This window comes from Myxine glutinosa, chromosome 8, assembly GCF_964187855.1.
Source record: "Myxine glutinosa chromosome 8, kmMyxGlut1.1, whole genome shotgun sequence".
NCBI lineage: Eukaryota > Metazoa > Chordata > Myxini > Myxiniformes > Myxinidae > Myxine > Myxine glutinosa.
Window position 1 is genome coordinate 145616942 of NC_136268.1, and position 18964 is coordinate 145635905.

Below are 18964 nucleotides of genomic sequence, written 5' to 3' on the forward strand. Positions count from 1 at the left end.
GGCAGAGCACAGTTTTTTGTATACATAGTCGAGGGTCGTATAAGAGCGAACACATATAACATAAACAGACGTTTGGTACTGCACAACTTTAATATACAGGAAAACAAACACGATATAATGACAATAACACCGAAGCTTTTTGTGCTGCACTCTTCAAGGCGATTCACAGCAAAGAGACCGGAAGAGATGAGAAATAGTGTATTTGTGGGCGGGGCTGAGTGAGGCCGCTGTGGGCGGGGCCGAGAGAGGCGGCTGTGGGCGGGGCCGAGTGAGGCATGCGTTGCCGTTGCCTGGAATAAAAATGGTGTTTGATGCTCTCTGCATGTCCGCATCTTTATAACAGACATTACACCACGACACCGATTGGTTATTCAGTCATGACGTCATTGGTGTTCTGAACGCCCATTGGTTGACCCAGTCACCACTGTCCCGGGCTCCGATTGGCTGGAGCGGAGTTGTCAGCGATGACGCACCATTTGCATCATTACCCTGGACAGCGGTTGTGGAAATACGTTTAATCTTTCCGTTGAAGTGTGGTGCTGCGCACACAACTTGCTTGCCAAAGAGGTAGGCCACAACGCGTTTGATAAAACCAAAAGAGTCTTTATTATGAAAGCTCGAACTGCAGCACTGGGCGGGCTCGAGCTTAGAGCCCGCATATATGTGCCGAGGCCACGCCTAGTCCCCGGGCGTGGCCGATCGGTCAAAGGGCGGGGCATGTACCATCGGTCCCCGCCTGGGCGCTCGCGCCACCCACTGGTGCACGGATTTATTACCCCTTGTGCCCGCCACACGCGCCCCCCCCAGAATTCCCGCGCACCTGAAGGGTGAGTTTGCGGGGAAGCCGGATGACCCGGCCGAAACGCCCCCTGGCGATGGGTGCAGGGCTGGGGGGTAGTGGGCCGGTGGGGCTGGGGGGTGTCACGGCTTGCGACACGCGGTCGAGTTACGGTGCCGCCGTCGTGGATCCCGAGGCAGATGCTACAGCGTCCCTCGTGGCCGCCTCCACGTCCGACGGCGGGCTGGGGGCCACAGTGAAGTATGGTGCTGCGCACACAACTTGCTTGCCAAAGAGGTAGGCCACAACGCGTTTGATAAAACCAAAAGAGTCTTTATTACGAAAGCTCGAACTGCAGCACTGGGCGGGCTCGAGCTTAGAGCCCGCATATATGTGCCGAGGCCACGCCTAATCCCCGGGCGTGGCCGATCGGTCGAAGGGCGGGGCATGTACCATCGGTCCCCGCCTGGGCGCTCGCGCCACCCACTGGTGCGCGGAATTATTACCCCTTGTGCCCGCCACACCGTGTTGAAAGAGAATGAGAGAATGTACAACACGATCCGATTGTGTCGATATATTGCAGCGATTGATCAACGTGCAGAGGTCGCTGTGAAAAAGAAACGTGAACGAACCATCGAGTGTTTGAAAGTGAAACGATTTGGCTCTCTGATCAAAGACTCATCTAAACAGGTGCTCAACCAATCGGATTATAGGCTGTCTGACACGGGAAAGGTTGCTCTGGCGCATGGTTTTGACTTTGGCATTCCCAACTACCCAGTTGGCATTCCCAACTTTGGCATTAAGAGGGAAGAAATCCTTGCCGAGTTTGAATTCCTATATGCTCAACTGCCAATGCATCAACCCGTATCCAAGGAAGCAGACGAAGCGTTGAGGGCCAGACTGTCGGACCTCGCGCATGCGTACTGTGTTTTCTTGAGCATTACTTGGTTCTTTGCTAAATTGGTGATGTCTGGGTGGAGGATTTTATCTCGAGTTCACCCCATGGTCCATCATAACATAATGTAAGGAGGAAAATGGAGGAATGTCAGGGTTTATGAGAATAAATCTGAGAGAAGGATAAGTGGAGGTGGAGGGGAGCTGAGAAGGAGCCTCACATAAAAAAGAAATCAGGTTGGGAGGATAGAGGAGATAGTGGAGGGAAGGGAAGAAGAATGCATGACATGCGTGCAGAAGGAAAGGGGTAAAGGTAGAACTTTCAGCATTTTGGAAGGTTGGCTGAATATGAGTAGCCGAGAGCCCTAGATCCTAGAGGTATGCATACACACCCCTGGTGTATCTAGTCTAGGTTGCAATCTCGACCAAGCTAGTATCAAAGTTTACAGCTCAGTCGAGATACAACAATGTGTTTCCTGTCCATTGGATTGTCATTAAGCGGGGTGTTCCATCTGCTAGCATTAGTTGGAGGATGTGAAAAATCCCATGGTGTGGGATCTTTCACGTCCTCCAACTAATGCCCTCCTATGAAAGATCACTGCCTTCGATGAAAGATGTTTTTCATTGTTATTTTAGTACAGTTCCAAAAGTGTTGTTTTTTTCTGTGTGCAGGCTTGCTGGATCAAGAACCAGAACTTGGGTGGAGCCATGTTTTGGGCTCTGGATTTTGATGATTTTCATGGGGATGCCTGTGGTGAGGGATTCTATCCTCTCTTGGCACAACTCAAAACGGTCCTCGCTGATCCAGCATGTAAGTCAACAAGCTGTATGTAGCATCGAACTTCATCTAAAGACATAATACAACTATACTAATTTTGGCATCCACGGAATTCTGCACTTGGCAGCTCCAGCCAGCACTTGTCTTTGTCTGTGTTTTTGTATTTGATTTCTCCTGCTTTGCGACCTCTAGGGGTTCACAGTACAGCACATCATGATGTTGATGTCACTATGTTACTTGGTTTGAGAACGGATTTTCATCATCTTTTTCGGCGTAGCTTGTACGGCAATGCCATCTGGAACAGTGTTTGTCTCTCCGTCTGGTGTATGTATGTATGTCTCTCGCAAACGTCTGGTCACATGACAGGGGGACAGCAGATCCCCCATTCAGCAGATCTAATCCGAGCTACGCCATTCTTAGACCATCAGTCTTGTTTTCCTCCAATTGCAAGAGTTATTTGGTGACATTATTTTGCATTATTATCATATCAATATTATTTCATTCTTGATACTAGTTTGCAATTTTACTGCAATAGTTTTACTGCAATTTATGTGTTGAAATGGTTTTACTTCAAGGGAAAAGAGAATTGTGTTCATGTAGCAGATGACGCTTGTTCACAAATCCTGCAGCAATGGCTGAAAAGAGACACGGTTTCTTTTACCTTGCCATATATAGTTAGGGGGTTTACCATCTATAAGTCCATAAGGAAGTTCAGGCCAGAGCAGACTATTTGAATCATAATGCTGTCATTATGAGCTCCAACGAGGGTGAACTATGTCTGCAGTTATGCTATATATTCTCTGCTTGCATAGAATTGACTGCTTGCCCTTAAGGATTGATTCACATTGCGAGATGCCATCTCAGGGTCACAGTACACTACATCGTAATGGTGATATCACTGTGTTTCTGTATGTTGAATTTATTTGAATTTTAAATACAACCAAGCATTTTTATCCGTCACTTTGCCGACGGATTTTCACCCTGTCATTTGTCCGAGGACATCTTTCATCTGCTTGTAAATTAGCGAACATCACCTTCGTCAGCCAATTTGTTCTTCTTAACGGCCACAATTATTCCCATGTTCTTGTGGGGTTGGCCAGGGGAAGTTCAGCTCAAGTCTTTCACGAAGCAGCTGGCCAGGCCTGATGTTCAACTAAGGTTATGGCAGGAATTTGTAATTTTGCGAGGGTGTTGATCAAAAGGTCAAAAGGTCAACCACTTTTATTCAAATTTTTAAAATCCTCAATTTTCATCTGATTGACTTGAAATTTGAATAGGAGTTTCATATCCCCTTGCTGAATTCAACCACCAATTATTTTGAGGTAAAAAGGTCAACATTGGATTAGTTTCTAAAACCAAGAGACAGGGCGAAAAACGATATTTATAAATCATTAAATTTGCCGCCAAAGTTAAAAAAGACAATAGCATTCAGCATTTCTTGGGACTGGGTTGCAACAAACAGGTCCTTTTGGCCTTCGTCACCCAATTAATGTCAAAGGTTTATATAGCACTCTGCAATGTTTGTTGCACAGTTAACATTCCCAAAACTGATGTTCTGACATTTCATACTGCAGATGCCTGTGATGTGTCAACACCTTCCCAATGAAACAGCACATCTGCAATGGAGACAAATACTTGCCTTTCACAACCTATAAATTCCCCTTCTTCCAGAGGTACAACATCATCAGCACCTGTCTTCAGAACAACAACAAGTGAAAGCAATGTTTGTATCAATAGATTATGTTCTGGCAAATTTGATTGTCATTTCTAAAAGTAAAATAAACTCCGGACAATTTATTTCCTGCTCTGTGGGCTAAACATACATCATGAATTGTCCTGCAAATTTCTTCGAAGAAGAAAATTTGAATCTGTGTGTCTGTAAAAGTGAATAAAAATGTCATAAACACCACAATATCCACTGCTATTTCCATAATTTTTTTGTTCATCTTTTTCTTTCGACTTTTCCCATTTTTACATGGGGTCATCACAATCATGGTTGATCTTCCTTCTCCATGTCCTCCTGGATTTCCATAATTACCGCCATAAAACTCCATCAACCTGAATTCAACAGAAATAGCAAGCTCAACACAAAAGTGTTTACCAAACCTATTAAAATCAGGTTGTTTTACGAATAAATTAGGAAAAAAAGATTCATTCCAATTGAACACAACGATTGGTTGGTTCAAAGGTTAAAGTACACTTTAATACATAGTTGTAGATATTAAGACTTCATCTTGCGGTGATAACCAAATTCAAGTTGATACATATGAGCCATTCGGAATCATCCCATCATGTGAAAGACCATCTATAACCCAGGTACGAGTAATTGGGAGGAGGCACAATGAATGAGGGTGAGAGGCAATGTATGATAAGAAAGGGAAGGGAGAGGAAAATGAATAAAAAAAAGAAAACTACCGTTTTGCATTTGTTGGCCAAATATGCAATCACAGTCGCTGGCTAAAGCAAAGATCCCATTCCCTTGTTTTAATTTCCTCTTCCATACAATTAAAACAAAGAACTGAGTCTTGATCTTTTTCACGGAATCTTCCTTGAGATGCAGACACAGTTGTTTGGTGTTCGCTTCTGCTTCCTTTCCCAAGATATCATTACATTGCAAACATCATAACAACTTTAAATATTCGATCAAATGATGATAAACAATGGAGTTTTTTGGCTTGCAATCGTTCCAAACATTATGTCATTACAGTATTCTTGTACTTCACACACCATTCTGCATATCTCAGCATTCCAAGAACATCAAATTCACCTGTGAGCTCCTTGATGACATTATTTTACAATATTATCAATATTATTACATTCTTGTAACCGAGTCACAACGGTTTTACTGCAATTTATGGGACGCAATGGTTTTACTGCAATTTATGGGCCGCAATGGTTTTACTGCAATTTATTGGCCGCAATGGTTTTACTGCAATTTATGGGCCGCAATGGTTTTACTGCAATTTAGGAGTCACAATGGATTTACTGCAATTTATGGGCCGCAATGGTTTTACTGCAATTTATGGGCCGCAATAGTTTTACTGCAATTTATGTGTTGCAATTGGTTTTACTGCAATTTATTGGCCGCAATGGTTTTACTGCAATTTATGGGCCGCAATGGTTTTACTGCAATTTATGGACCGCAATGGTTTTACTGCAATTTAGGAGTCACAATGTATTTACTGCAATTTATGGGTCGCAATGGGTTTACTGCAATTTATGGGCCGCAATGGTTTTACTGCAATTTATGGGCCGCAATGGTTTTACTGCAATTTATGGGGCGCAATGGTTTTACTGCAATTTATTGGCCGCAATGGTTTTACTGCAATTTATGGGCCGCAATGGTTTTACGGTAATTTATGGGTCGCAATTGGTTTACTGCAATTTATTGGCCGCAATGGTTTTACTGCAATTTATGGGCCGCAATGGTTTTATTGCAATTTAGGAGTCACAATGGATTCACTGCAATTTATGGGTCGCAATGGGTTTACTGCAATTTATGGGTCGCAATTGGTTTACAGCAATTTATGGGCCACAATGGTTTTACTGCAATTTATGGGTTGCAATGGTTTTACTGGAATTTATGGGCCGCAATGGTTTTAATGCAATTTATTGGTCGCAATGGTTTTACTGCAATTTATGTGTTGCAATTGATTTTACTGCAATTTATTGGCCGCAATGGTTTTACTGCAATTTATGGGCCGCAATGGTTTTACTGCAATTTATGGACCGCAATGGCTTTACTGCAATTTAGGAGTCACAATGGATTTACTGCAATTTATGGGTCGCAATGGGTTTACTGCAATTTATGGGTCACAATGGGTTTACTGCAATTTATGGGCCGCAATGGTTTTACTGCAATTTATGGGTTGCAATGGTTTTACTGCAATTTATGGTCCGTAAAGGTTTTACTGCAATTTATGGGCCGCAATGGTTTTACTGCAATTTATGGGCCACAATGGTTTTACTGAAATTTAGGAGTCACAATGGATTTACTGCAATTTATGGGTCACAATGGTTTTACTGCAATTTATGGGCCGCAATGGTTTTACTGCAATTTATGGGGCGCAATGGTTTTACTGCAATTTATTGGCCGCAATGGTTTTACTGCAATTTATGGGCCGCAATGGTTTTACGGTAATTTATGGGTCGCAATTGGTTTACTGCAATTTATTGGCCGCAATGGTTTTACTGCAATTTATGGGCCGCAATGGTTTTATTGCAATTTAGGAGTCACAATGGATTCACTGCAATTTATGGGTCGCAATGGGTTTACTGCAATTTATGGGTCGCAATTGGTTTACAGCAATTTATGGGCCGCAATGGTTTTACTGCAATTTATGGGTTGCAATGGTTTTACTGGAATTTATGGGCCGCAATGGTTTTAATGCAATTTATTGGTCGCAATGGTTTTACTGCAATTCATGGGTCGCAATGGTTTTACTGCAATTCATGGGCCGCAATGGTTTTACTGCAATTTATGGGGCGCAATGGTTTTACTGCAATTTATTGGCCGCAACGGTTTTACTGCAATTGATGGGCCGCAATGATTTTACTGCAATTTATGGGTCACAATGGTTTCACTGCAATTTATGGGGCGCAATGGTTTTACTGCAATTTATGGGCCGCAATGGTTTTACTGCAATTTATGGGCCGCAATGGTTTTACTGTAATTTATGGGTCGCAATGGTTTTACTGCAATCTATGGGATAGTGGAATTTTCATTTTCTTTGTTTAAAATGAACATCCGTTGCTTGTTATTGTGACGAGTTCGTCAATAGTAAATTATCACGCTATATTTCGATTAATATCTATGAACCTGCAGTTTATTTTGATCATTGTAACAATAAATCATCACTTTGGCTTTTGAGATTTAAAGATGCCTCTTTTGGTATGGAAATATGAGAGGGAGGCATTGATGTAATATGTGTGGCTTTGTAAGTAATGTTTCCTTTTATAAACTAGATGTTGTGGTTGAATTTTATTCCACAACCTCTCTCAGGATATAGAGCTTTATTGAAATCAATCTCAACATCATCTACAACAAGAATGAGCAATACATTAGTACTCTAACATAATCCCCGAGCACATCCCCAAGGAAGCCCATAAGCAATATTATTCAACTTACCAAACTCAAGTCCTGTCACATTTAACAGCACAGTAATCCATCACTCCCAAAGCAGTCCCTCTTATAGGGAAGCTCACCACTAAAGAGGGAATTACACCGAGGATCTTCTCCTTCATTTCTTCACATTCTCCCTCCAATTAAAATTTCAGCAAGCTGGCATCGATTATGATATGGAACCACAAGATATAGATTGCAGCAAAGAATTAGGCATTCACTGGGCGAGTATAATTCAACCTACCACCCCAAACGTGCTGGCCTACGACTTTCACAGTCGACACGGGTGTGATAACTGCCAGACCCATTCTCGAGAACCCTCGCATCAGCAATGTCGGGCAATATTGGGATAGGAGCAACCACTCCGGTACCAAGAGTTGCCGTTTCAGCCTGGATCAGCAATGGAGAAGGCCCTCCTGTGCCAAGCGTTGGCGTTTCAGCCCTGATCGGACTTCCAATAGGCTCCGCCACATTGCCCTCGCTCGTACCTGAAATACTGAAACGAAACTGTCACCGAAAAACTAAAGGAAACGTCACACTGAAACGAAACGGTCGCCGAAAAACGAAACGAAACGTCACACTGAAACGGTCACTTCTCTGCTGTCCGCCATACGAATCTGTGCATATTCTGGGTTAGCTTAAAGCACCTACACCCGATCAACCAGTGGATCATACTTGCTGTGTCGTATTGCATGTTTCAAGAAAGCGGGCCCCGGTTCAGAGAGCCAGCTTGGCAAAGATTGCCCATTTGCACTATGTCTTTGGTAGCGGAACATTCTGTCATGCGGAGTTTCGTTGGTGGCAGTGAGGAGAAGGGAACGTATAGCATGCACCACTTCTGGCAATACCAGATTCCATTGTTGAGGGGCCAACCCCCGAGTCTTCAACCCCATGGCCACAGCCCTCCATACAATCCCATTAAATCGTTCCACCTTCCCGTTCCCTTTGGGGTTATACGGAGAAGTCCGGCAAGAAGCAATGCCATGTTCTAGAAGAAATGTCTTAACCTCCTGTGACATAAAAGCAGCGCCCCTGTCAGGATGTATGAAAGCCGGATATCCGAACATTAGAAACAGCTGTCGCAGGCATCGGAGGACCATAGAGGACGACATATCGGCACAAGGAAACGCAAAGGGGAATCTCGAATATTCGTTGACTACCGTGAGGATATAGCGATGCGGACCAGATGCGGGAAGAGGGCCCTTGAAATTGATCCCCAACCTTTCCCAGGGCCGCACAGCCTGAATCAAAGTACCCATAGGCGGTTTATCAAAACGCGGTTTTAGCTCTGCACACATAGGGCACGAACGGCACATGGGTCAGACATCCTCCACCGAGAAAGGCAAGTTATGACAACGAACAAAATGGGCCAGGCGCGTCACACCTGGGTGGCCAAACAGACAGGTCTAGATAACGCATCGACTGCCAGATTATCGCAGCCCGGTCGATAGATGATCTCAAAGCAATAATCTCCCAATTCAATCCACCATCTCGATATCTTTTCATTTTTAATTTGTTGAGCATGCCGAGAATCGTACATGAAAGCCACCGATTGCTGATTGGTAATAAGTTGAAACTGTTTGCCTCAGAGAAAATGGCGCCATCTTCTGATTGCCTCCTTCTTGATAGCCCCAACGTTTTATATGCATACGATTATAGCATTCGCCTCCTTCTTGATAGCCGAATGCCTTCGTTCGCTATCTGACAAAGTGCGCGAGAAGAAGGCCCTCAGCTTACCCGCCTGAGTGAGCGTTGCCGCGATGGCGCAATCTGATGCGTCTGTCTCCACCATGAACGGTAATTTCTCGTTGATTGAGGTCACGGCGGCATTTGCTATGTCTTCTTTAAGCTGTTGAAAGGCGGCCTTGGCACTCATAGTTAGGGGGAAAGTCTTGCAGTCTACAAGAGGGCGGATCTTCTCGGAGTATCTCTGCACCCATCGGGAATAGTGTGTAAATATGCCTAGGCCTCGGCGTAAAGAAGCACGATCACACGGAGCCGCCATGTCGAGCAAGGGTCCAAGTCATTCGGCGTCCGGTCTTATCTCTACCCTGGTCACTGTGTACCCGAGAAGATCTATCGTCTTGGTCGCATATTTATACTTTTCCTCATTGAAGGTCAAGTTGTACTGTTGCGCTACCCACAAGAAACGTCGCAAGTTGGCATCATTGTCCTCTTGATCGTGGCCACAAACCGTCACATTGTCGATGTAAACAAAAATATCTTTCAACTGTTCCTTAGCGATAATGCCATCAATGGCATGTTGAAAGCAAGTTATGCCGTTTGTTACTCCGAAGGGAATGCCGGAATTGATAGAGTCGTTGTCCAAATTCGAACCCTGTGTAGGGCCTGTCAGATTCGCGTATCTGATGATACGCACTTCTAAGATCCAAAGTGTTAAATACACGATATTTAGCCATGTCACGCACCATATCATCCATCCAAGGAAGCGGATAGGCATCCAGCTGTGTGAACCTATTAATGGTTTGAGAATAATCAATTACCATTCGCTTCCGATGATTAGCCGTATGGACTACGAGCACCTGGGCTCTCCATGGAGAGCTACTCAGCTCTATAATCCCCTCCCGCAGCAGCCGTTTAGTTTCATCAGCAATAAACTGTGTGTCAAAGCGTGAGAATCGTCTGGACTTCACGGTGATCGGCTTGCAATCGTCGGTCAAACTAGGAAATAGAGGAGGCGGTTCGATAGCCATTTCAGCTAAACCACAAACAGAGAGGGTGTTCTCCCCACCGCATTGCATCTCTAATCGGCCGTGTCTATGCAAAAAATCGTGTCCTAGAGGCAAGTCGGAACATACGAGTAAGTTGGGCATAACCATAAGTTTCACATCCGGATACATTACATCATTGACAACCAGTTTAACCATGCACAATCCCTTCGTGCGCATCCAAAGAGTGGCTGAAGCCATAAAAATCCTTTGAGTAGTCTGGCCAACCGTCCAGCCATGTCGTTGTACCAGAGCTTGGCTAACATAGTTCTCGCTACTGCCGTGTCAATTAGGGCATCCACAGGTTTCACCTCCACAAGCAATGGAAGCACCGCGCTTGCAAGACTGCGGGGAGCCACTACCGGGTGCATGGAGCGGGAAGCACGGGAAGTATTGGATCCCGAGAGGGTCATACATCGCACTTTCGTCGAGTGACAAACTTTCGTGAAGTGTCCTCTCTTGCCACAAGTATGACACGTCGCCTCCCTAAGTGGGGCACAGAGCATGGGAATGTCGAAGATTCCCACAAAAATAACTCTTTGCATTTTCAGTAGGGGTTGCAGCCGCCATGGTACTCGGACCTTCCTCCTCGAGCTCTGGAGGATTGTCATTCGGTCCTGGGCCAACTGCAGGGCCCGCGGGGAACCACTCCGCAGTATGAGCCAGCTCCGAGCGTTTCTCAGCCGTGGCGCCCGACGTTAAGTACGGACAAACATTATTGTGCAGAACAGTCGCATCAAGAGACACCATACTCATATCTCCTTGTCCCACTTCATTGATTAACAAGCCAATGTATCAAATATACAAATCTCCCGAGGTCACCCTCAAAAAATTTATACTGATCTGATCAAGGGTTGTGCTTGTCAAATTATGACATCATAATGAAGGCACCAATGAAATAATCATTGACATATATTATTTCCCAAAGGGAGTACTTGAAAATGAGACATGTTTCAATGTTTTCCATGGAGAGGTTTCGGAGATATAGAGGTGCAAAGTTTTTCGGTTTTTCTAAGATGGCGCCTGTACTACATGATGTATGCCGTTATAATAATAATAATAATTATTATTAATTATTATTATTCGCATCTCACTGACCAAAAGACTCACTGACTCACACTGATCTCAATGTGGAGTATTTAGTTGGTAGACTAGAAAGTTTAAATTTGGCATACCACGATTTCAGAAAGATGTAAGCCATTATTTCAGGGAAAAAAAATCCCATAAATGTCCTTAAACAAAAATCCACAAACAAAATTCTGCCAGTGGAGCTTCGCTCTCTCGGCTGGAAGAGAGGCAGAGCTTGGATTGTGCATAAATAAAGAGCTCATACTGCTCACTCATTTTTCTTTATTAATCCACTCATTTATATGCTTGCGAATACAAGCACAACCCACGAGTATAATATAGTAATAAAAGGAGTTCCGTTTGAAGGCACTTCAACACCGGAGGAAGAGAAGGGGGGAAATGTTGGTTCTGAGACTAACCACTTGACAGACCCTCGCTGTCGCTCACGTTCCTCCCTGCCGAACTTTTATCTAAAAAACACAATTTGCCCCTTAAAAGATGGGAGGGGGCGGGGTGGGAGGAGTATATATCTTACTAGCAGAAGTACCCGGCATTGCCGGGCAGGGGAGGGGAGGGGAACGGGGGGGGGGGGGGGGGTGGGGAGGGGAGCGAGCCCCTTGGCAAAGCGAGCGATTTTTTTTTTCATAGCGTCATAGCGTTCATAGCATTTCATAGCGTCATAGCGATTTTTTTTTCATAGCGTCATAGCGTCATAACGTTCATAGCATCATATCGTTAATAGCGTCATAGCGTTCATAGCGTCGTAGCGTTTCATAGCGTCATAGCGATATTTTTTTCATAGCGTTCATATCGTTCATAGCGTCATAGCGTTCATAGCGTCATAGCGTCATCACGTGATCGCTCTGAGCGAATCAGCGCCCACCTGCTCTGATTCCGTTGATTCCGTGCGCTGAAATGCGCTGAGGTAAATATGAATAAAAAATATGGATCGTCAAATATTTTGACCATGTTCGTCCCAGGCTCAATGGCCATGTCTATGCCAAATATCAAGCACGTAAGCCTCTCCGTTTAGGAGTCTATCGGTAACATTACACACACACACACACACACACACACACACACACACACACAAACACAAACACACAAACTGTGTTTTATATATATAGATTATAATGGAACAAACGTATATGGTACTGTATGTATGTATGTATGTATACACAAAGAATTAAGTTAAGCACCCCCCCCGTTTTTTTACAACCTCGCACATTACAAGTTTGTTGTCGTCAAAACAGTGTAATATACCCATGATATTGCTATATTTTCTGGAGAAGTGATATTATGGTCACATAAAAACATAACAATCATGCCGTTTTGAATATTTTATTCTGAATAATTTAAGGTGAAATTTTTTGGGAATTTTAGGCATATTCTCACCTCAATTTAAGTATGGAGCTATAGGTCCATCACGGACAGTGTGGATGACGTTTATGTTTTCTAACGTACAGTCATTGTTCTGAGAAGACCTCTAGCGATCTTTGCATCAATAACGTGTGTAGGACCCACGTGATCGGATCACTGACTCAACCAATCACTTTTTTTCACTTTGATCACTCAATTTCATCAATGGATAATTGCTAATGTCATACCAATCATTATTTGATCTCACATACCTTAGAATATATACCAATGTATACATATACACAAAGAATATATATTAGGGGGTGCTTACCTTAATTCGTTGTGTAGGGGTGCTTAACTTAATTCTTTGTGTATATATTTGTGACTGAAACATCTTTTTCTTCTTCAAATATATATAAACTGAAAACATGGTCGGTGAAGCCTTGAGGCGGTGAACCTGTGTGACTATCTATCTATAAATTACATAGTTTTGAATGTCGGATGCATTCCATCTATTAATTACGTACTGTTAGAATATACTTTTCCACCCTTTAGTTTAGACTGCTGAGACCTTCAGTTTAGTTTAGACCCTTAGACCTTTGAAGACCCTTCAAGACCACCCCTAAACACCAAAACGACCCAGAGGACCCAAAATAACCCGAAGACCAAAAATACCCCAAAGACCCAAAATACCCCGAAGACTACTAAGACATTACAGAGCTAAAAGATCCAATAGATACCTAAGACCCCAAATACCAAAAAGACCCACAAGACCCAAAAAACCCTGAAGACCTAAAATACCCCAAAAACCAAAAAGACCACAGATACCCAAAATATCTCAAAGACCCCAAAAGACCACAGAGACCCTTAAATAACCCAAAATACCCTGAAGACCCCCAAAAATTCCCCAAAACCCCGAAGACCAGCAGATAAATATTGTCTCAAGTTCTTTTGATAGATAACATAATTGTCTTTATTATATAACGTAGTAAGTAAATGTTTTTGTTGATCTGCAGGAATTAGTAGTAAGAAATGATTGTTGATAACTGGTGATTAAAGCTGATACTTCAACAAAGCCTGAACATGTTTTGGTTGGACATTTGCTCCAAAGGAAGGAGAGGCGTTTACCTTTACTGGCATTTAAATTATAGCTTCAATGTTTATTTTATATCATGAAACTGTTCTAATTGTCTCCATGGTCCCCATTGTCTCCATGGTCCCCATGGTCTCCATGGTCCCCATTGTCTCCATGGTCCCCATTGTCTCCATGGTCACCAATGTTCTCATTATAAACTTAAAACCCACGAACTGATCCTTCATTTGCTCGTGACAATCATGGTGTGGATCAGTTCACATCGTGCTCTTCAACCTTCCTCTCCATTGGTACCCTCTTTTACCCCATTTACCACCAGGCGACATGACATGATTTTCATTAAGGGTGATTTTTACACCGACCACTAACGGCCATTTTGTTCCTGTACGATGGTCATTATGTTCTGACTCGTGACGGCGTGACAGCATTATGACCAAACAGAATCTCTCAGTGCCGGTGCCGCATATGCGTTTCTGCAGGGCAACGACAATTATTTATTTCAGTGGATGATTTTATTTTCATTTATAAAGTTAATTTATAATAAAATATTCCACCAGAGGGTAAATTGATCGATCTGATCCACATGAAAAGGTGTATTTGTGTAGGCTTTGATGATGATAATCAGTTTATCCAAGTCCAGACTCGTTCCCCACACGGATCTTGATCAGCTCTTGTATCCCATCGAGTCGGATCCGGACTCAAACAACCCCTTATGCCTTATATAATCTAATGAACGTAAAGGAGCAGAGGTTGAGAGTGGGGAGAAGAATACAAAGGATACATTCATGTGGTGTGGTGAAGAATATGGTGAATGGGCATCAAAATGCAAATGAGGAAAAGGCGTTGCAGACAAACCACACTTAAATGGAGAAATAAATGCTTCATGGGAGGTGGGGTGATGTCTTATGAAGCTCCTCATGGACCCCGTGTGCTCCTCATGGATCCCGTGTGCTCCTCATGGACCCAGTATGTTCTTCATGGACCCGGAGTGCTCCTCATGGACCCAGAGTGCTCATCATGGACCATGTGTGGTCCTCATGGACCACGTGTGCTCCTCATGGACCTAGTGTGCTCCTCGTGAACACCGTGTGCTAATGGAACCTGTGTGCTCCTCATTGACCCCCGAGGGCTCCTCATGGACCCAGTATGCTCCTCATAGACCCAGTGAGCTATTCATGGACCCCGTGTTATCCTCATGGACCCAGTGTGCTCCCCATTAACCCAGTGTGCTCCTCATTAAACCAGGGTACTTATGATGGATCCTGTGTGCCCCTCATGGGACCCAATGTGCACCTCATGAACCCCGTGTGCTCCTCCTGAACCCCGTGTGCTCCTCATGGACGTTGTGTGCTCTTTATGGACCCCTTGTGCTCTTAAATGGACCCTGTGTGCTCCTTGTGGACACTGTGTGCTCCTCATGGACCCATTGTGCTCCTAAGGGAACATGTTTGCTCCTCATGTACCTTGTGTGCTCTTTATGGACTCAGTGTGCTGTTCATGGATCCAGAGTGCTCATCATGGACCCCGTGTGCTCCTCATGGACCCCGTGTGCTCCTTGTGGACCCTGTGTGTCCTCATTGACCCAGCGTGCTCCTAATGGAACCTGTGTGCTCCTCATGAACCCAGTGTGCTCCTCATGGACACAGTGTGCTCCTCATGAACACCGTGTTATCCTCATGAACCCAGTGTGCTCTTCATGAACCCTGTGTGCTCTTTATGGACCCAATGTGCTCTACATGGACCTTGTGTGCTCTTTATGGACCCAGTGTGGTCATTCTGGATCCAGTGTGCTCCTATTGAACCCCGTGTGCTCTTTATGGATCCCGTGTGCTCTTTATGAACCCCGTGTGGTTTTATGGACCCTGCGTGCTTGTTCTTTATGGACCCCAATCACTTTTAACAGTGTTGGTGTGTTTGTTGATAAATCACGAAGATTGGTGTTGGTGTGTTTGTTGTTAAATCACGGAGACTGGTTGTCATAGATTGTCGTTCAAATCCCGTGTACTGGAAGCCCTCGACCTTCCCATTTTAACAACAACAACAACAACAACAGCTTCACGGGCTATATATTTCCGGGTCCCCCCATTACCCATAATAATTACGATTTTCAAGATGGCTACTGGAGATGTGTGCGATAATTATGGTTGTTCAGTTCTTGCTGAGTAAAGACTACTTGAATGATTTCAATCGAGTCAAGCCTCCAAGTCTATGCACGGCACCTATTGGCGAGTCATCGACAGCAACTGGGAGAAACTCTTGATGAATACCTGCAGGCATTGAAGCATTTGAGTAGAGACTGTAATTACAAGGCTGTCACTGCTGAGAAACAGGAGTGAAGACTTGAAGACTTGGACAAAATCACAGACTGGTCAAACAAGTGGAACATGTCTTTCAATCCTGACAAATCTCACACTCTTACTATGTCTCTCCGAAAAGATCGACTGGACAACCCTCCCATCTACTTTCTCAACAATCCTCTCCAATAAGTTCTGTCGCTCAAGCTTTTGGGTCTCACTATCTGCCATGATCTTTCTTGGGAAAACCACATTTCCAAGCTGGCCTCCAAAGCCAGTCGCCGCCTGGGCATCCTCCGTCGTGCGAAGTCCTTCCTCGGCACACCTGAGCTCCTCACCACATACAAGGCTTTCATCCGCAGCTCAATGGAATACTGTTCTCCCCTATGGGCCGGTGCTCCTGCCTCACACCTAGCTCGGCTTCACGCTGTTGAAACCAAAGCTTTCAGAATTATTGGAATCTGCCGCGATGAAGCTATCTCTGAGGGCCTTTCACTCACTCACCACAGGCAAGTAGGTGGTCTTTCTGTCTTCTACCGACTCCTCTCCTGCCTTGCACCCCCAGCTCTCTCTGTGCTCTGTCCCCCAAATATTCCTACAGGTCGCACAAGATCTGCCAGCAACCCTCTGATGGTTAAACTGCCGAAATCTCGGCTCTCTGCTCACCTTCACTCTTTCATTCCTCTTTTCTCCCGCCTCTGGAACAAACTCCCTCACTCCCTTCAATCCCACTCCTCCCTCCAGGTCTTTAAAACAGCTGTTCACCACCATCTCTTATCTTCCCACATCCAAAACCTTGATCTTTTCTACCCCCGCTAATTCACCCGAGATCCACCTTGTTTGAAATTCCAACTTCTTTCCTGGAAGTCCTGGCAGTGTCCATATGTTTTATACCTCTCCCACCGCCCCCTTCCCATGCCCCCCCCCCAAAGGCCTCGCCCTCTCTCAGATCTCTCGATGTCTCCATGTCTCTCGGTCCCTGCTCTCAAATGTTGTGTTTGTGTCCTTCCCCCTCTCTCCCCATCTTGTCTACCGCTCCCGATGTTATATGTTTTATGTGTCGGTTTGTCTTTCTGTGTGATTAATGTTTGCTCTTTCACGAGCCTCGATCTTGTCTACAAAAAAACAAAAAAACAAAAAAAAACATAAGGAGGAGTCCATCCGGGATGCTTTAATAAGTGGATTGCAGTCCCATGTCATTTGCCAACGGCTCTTCAAGAATAAAACGTTGGATCTCGCGACAGCTTTTGACCAGGATCAGGCTGTCGATCAAGCTGAGAGGTGTTCTGAGTCATATACGGCACCTGTAACATCCCTGAACGTGGTCACAACTTCTTCGGTCGATAGACCTACTGCCGAAGCCGAAATGAGGACTTGCCAACCTACCGTACTTGTCCAGATGACTCTCAAGTAGTCGCTGCTGCTGGAAAGCAATAGAAGTGCTTTTTCTGTCGGAACTTTCGACACTCGACGAGTTTGTCCCACTAGGGATTCTGTTTGTAATAAATGTGGGAAAACAGGACATTTTGCTAAGGTATGTAGATCATCTGGGCCGGGGGCTGCAGCTATGCTCCACACCCCTACCCTCGCTAATATGGCCGCCGCATTAGTAGATAACCTATCTAAGGCAACAGTTAATGTGCTTGTGTATGGTAACAAGTGTAGGGCACTTTTGGATACCGGGAGCTCAGAAAGTTTTGTGTGCCAGAGGCTGTTTAATGCGTACAAACTTTGTGTGCACCCTGGGACAGGTACAATATCAAATGGCATCTCCCTCATTGTCGACTAGAATAGCTGGTCATTGTTTAGTGAACCTTGAGCTGAAGGGTCGTACATACAGTAATGTTCGACTTTCCATTTTACCTGACCTTTGCAGTGATGTAATCCGAGGCCAGGATTTCATGAAACATCACGATAGTGTTATTGTGCAGTTTGGGGGAGACAAACCACCGCTCTCTGTCTGTGCGCTAGCTACCCTCACTGTACCTCCTCCACTGCTTTTTGCCAATCTCATTCCTGACTGTAAGCCTATTGCTGTTAGGCCAAGAAAGTACAGTGCACCAGACAGCTGTTTCATTGAGTCATCAACAAGAAGGTTGCTCAAAGAGGGCATCATTGAGCCCAGCAGCTCGCCCTGGCGAGCTCAAGTGGTAGTTACAACAAATGAGCGACACAAAAGGCAGATGGTAATTGATTATTCACAGACCGTCAACTGCTTCACTCAACTAGATGCCTACCCACTACCTAAGATAGACGAATTGGTCAACAAGGTAGTGCAGTACCAACTATACAGTACTATCGATCTGATGTCCGCTTATCACCAGGTCCCTATCGGATATAAATACAAACCGTATGTTGCCTTTGAGGCATCCGGGCAGTTGTATCAAATTCACAGAATTCCATTCGGGGTAACAAACGGAGTCTCATGTTTCCAACGGGTGATAGATCAGTTTATTGCCGACAATAGACTTTCCTGGTGAGGAAAACTTCTGGGTTCTCACCTATGGTCCTTCCTCATTGGGTCCTTCCTCACCTATGCTTACCTGGATAACATTACCGTCTGTGGCAAAAGTAAGGAACAACATGACGCTAATCTTCACAAATTTCTCGACGCTGCCAAGAAATTCAACTTAACCTTCAACCCTGATAAATGCTCATTCTCTGTAGCCCCAGTTGATCTCCTGGGAAATACAATCTCAAATGGGTTAATTAGGCCGGACTCAGACAGACTTTGACCACTCCGGGATCTTCTCCTTCCAGTGGATATGTGGTCTCTGCGTTGAGCACTGGGCATGTTTTAATACTACTCTCAGTGGATTGTTAACTACTCAGAGAGGGTCATATCAGCC

General features: G+C 44.5%; 2 protein-coding genes and 1 long non-coding RNA gene across 3 annotated transcripts in view; 1 reads left to right on the forward strand and 2 right to left on the reverse strand.

Annotated features, from left to right (window-relative positions):
- The window catches only part of LOC137432988 (acidic mammalian chitinase), a 61695-nt gene extending 57331 nt beyond the window's left edge, over positions 1-4364 (forward strand). The window contains exons 11-12 of the mRNA XM_068125357.2: positions 2345-2483; positions 4025-4364. Coding sequence (XP_067981458.2) covers positions 2345-2483; positions 4025-4056 — 171 coding nt within the window. The 3' untranslated portion in view covers positions 4057-4364. The remainder of the gene's footprint in view (positions 1-2344; positions 2484-4024) is intronic.
- LOC137432990 (chitotriosidase-1) overlaps positions 1-18964 on the reverse strand; it is a 337722-nt gene that overhangs the window by 204191 nt on the left and 114567 nt on the right. The window lies entirely within an intron of this gene.
- On the reverse strand, positions 4632-7325 carry LOC144893345 (uncharacterized). The gene is made up of 2 exons (XR_013624417.1): positions 5942-7325; positions 4632-5407 (listed from the first exon to the last, which is right to left on the reverse strand). It is a non-coding gene; the product is annotated as an uncharacterized LOC144893345 (long non-coding RNA).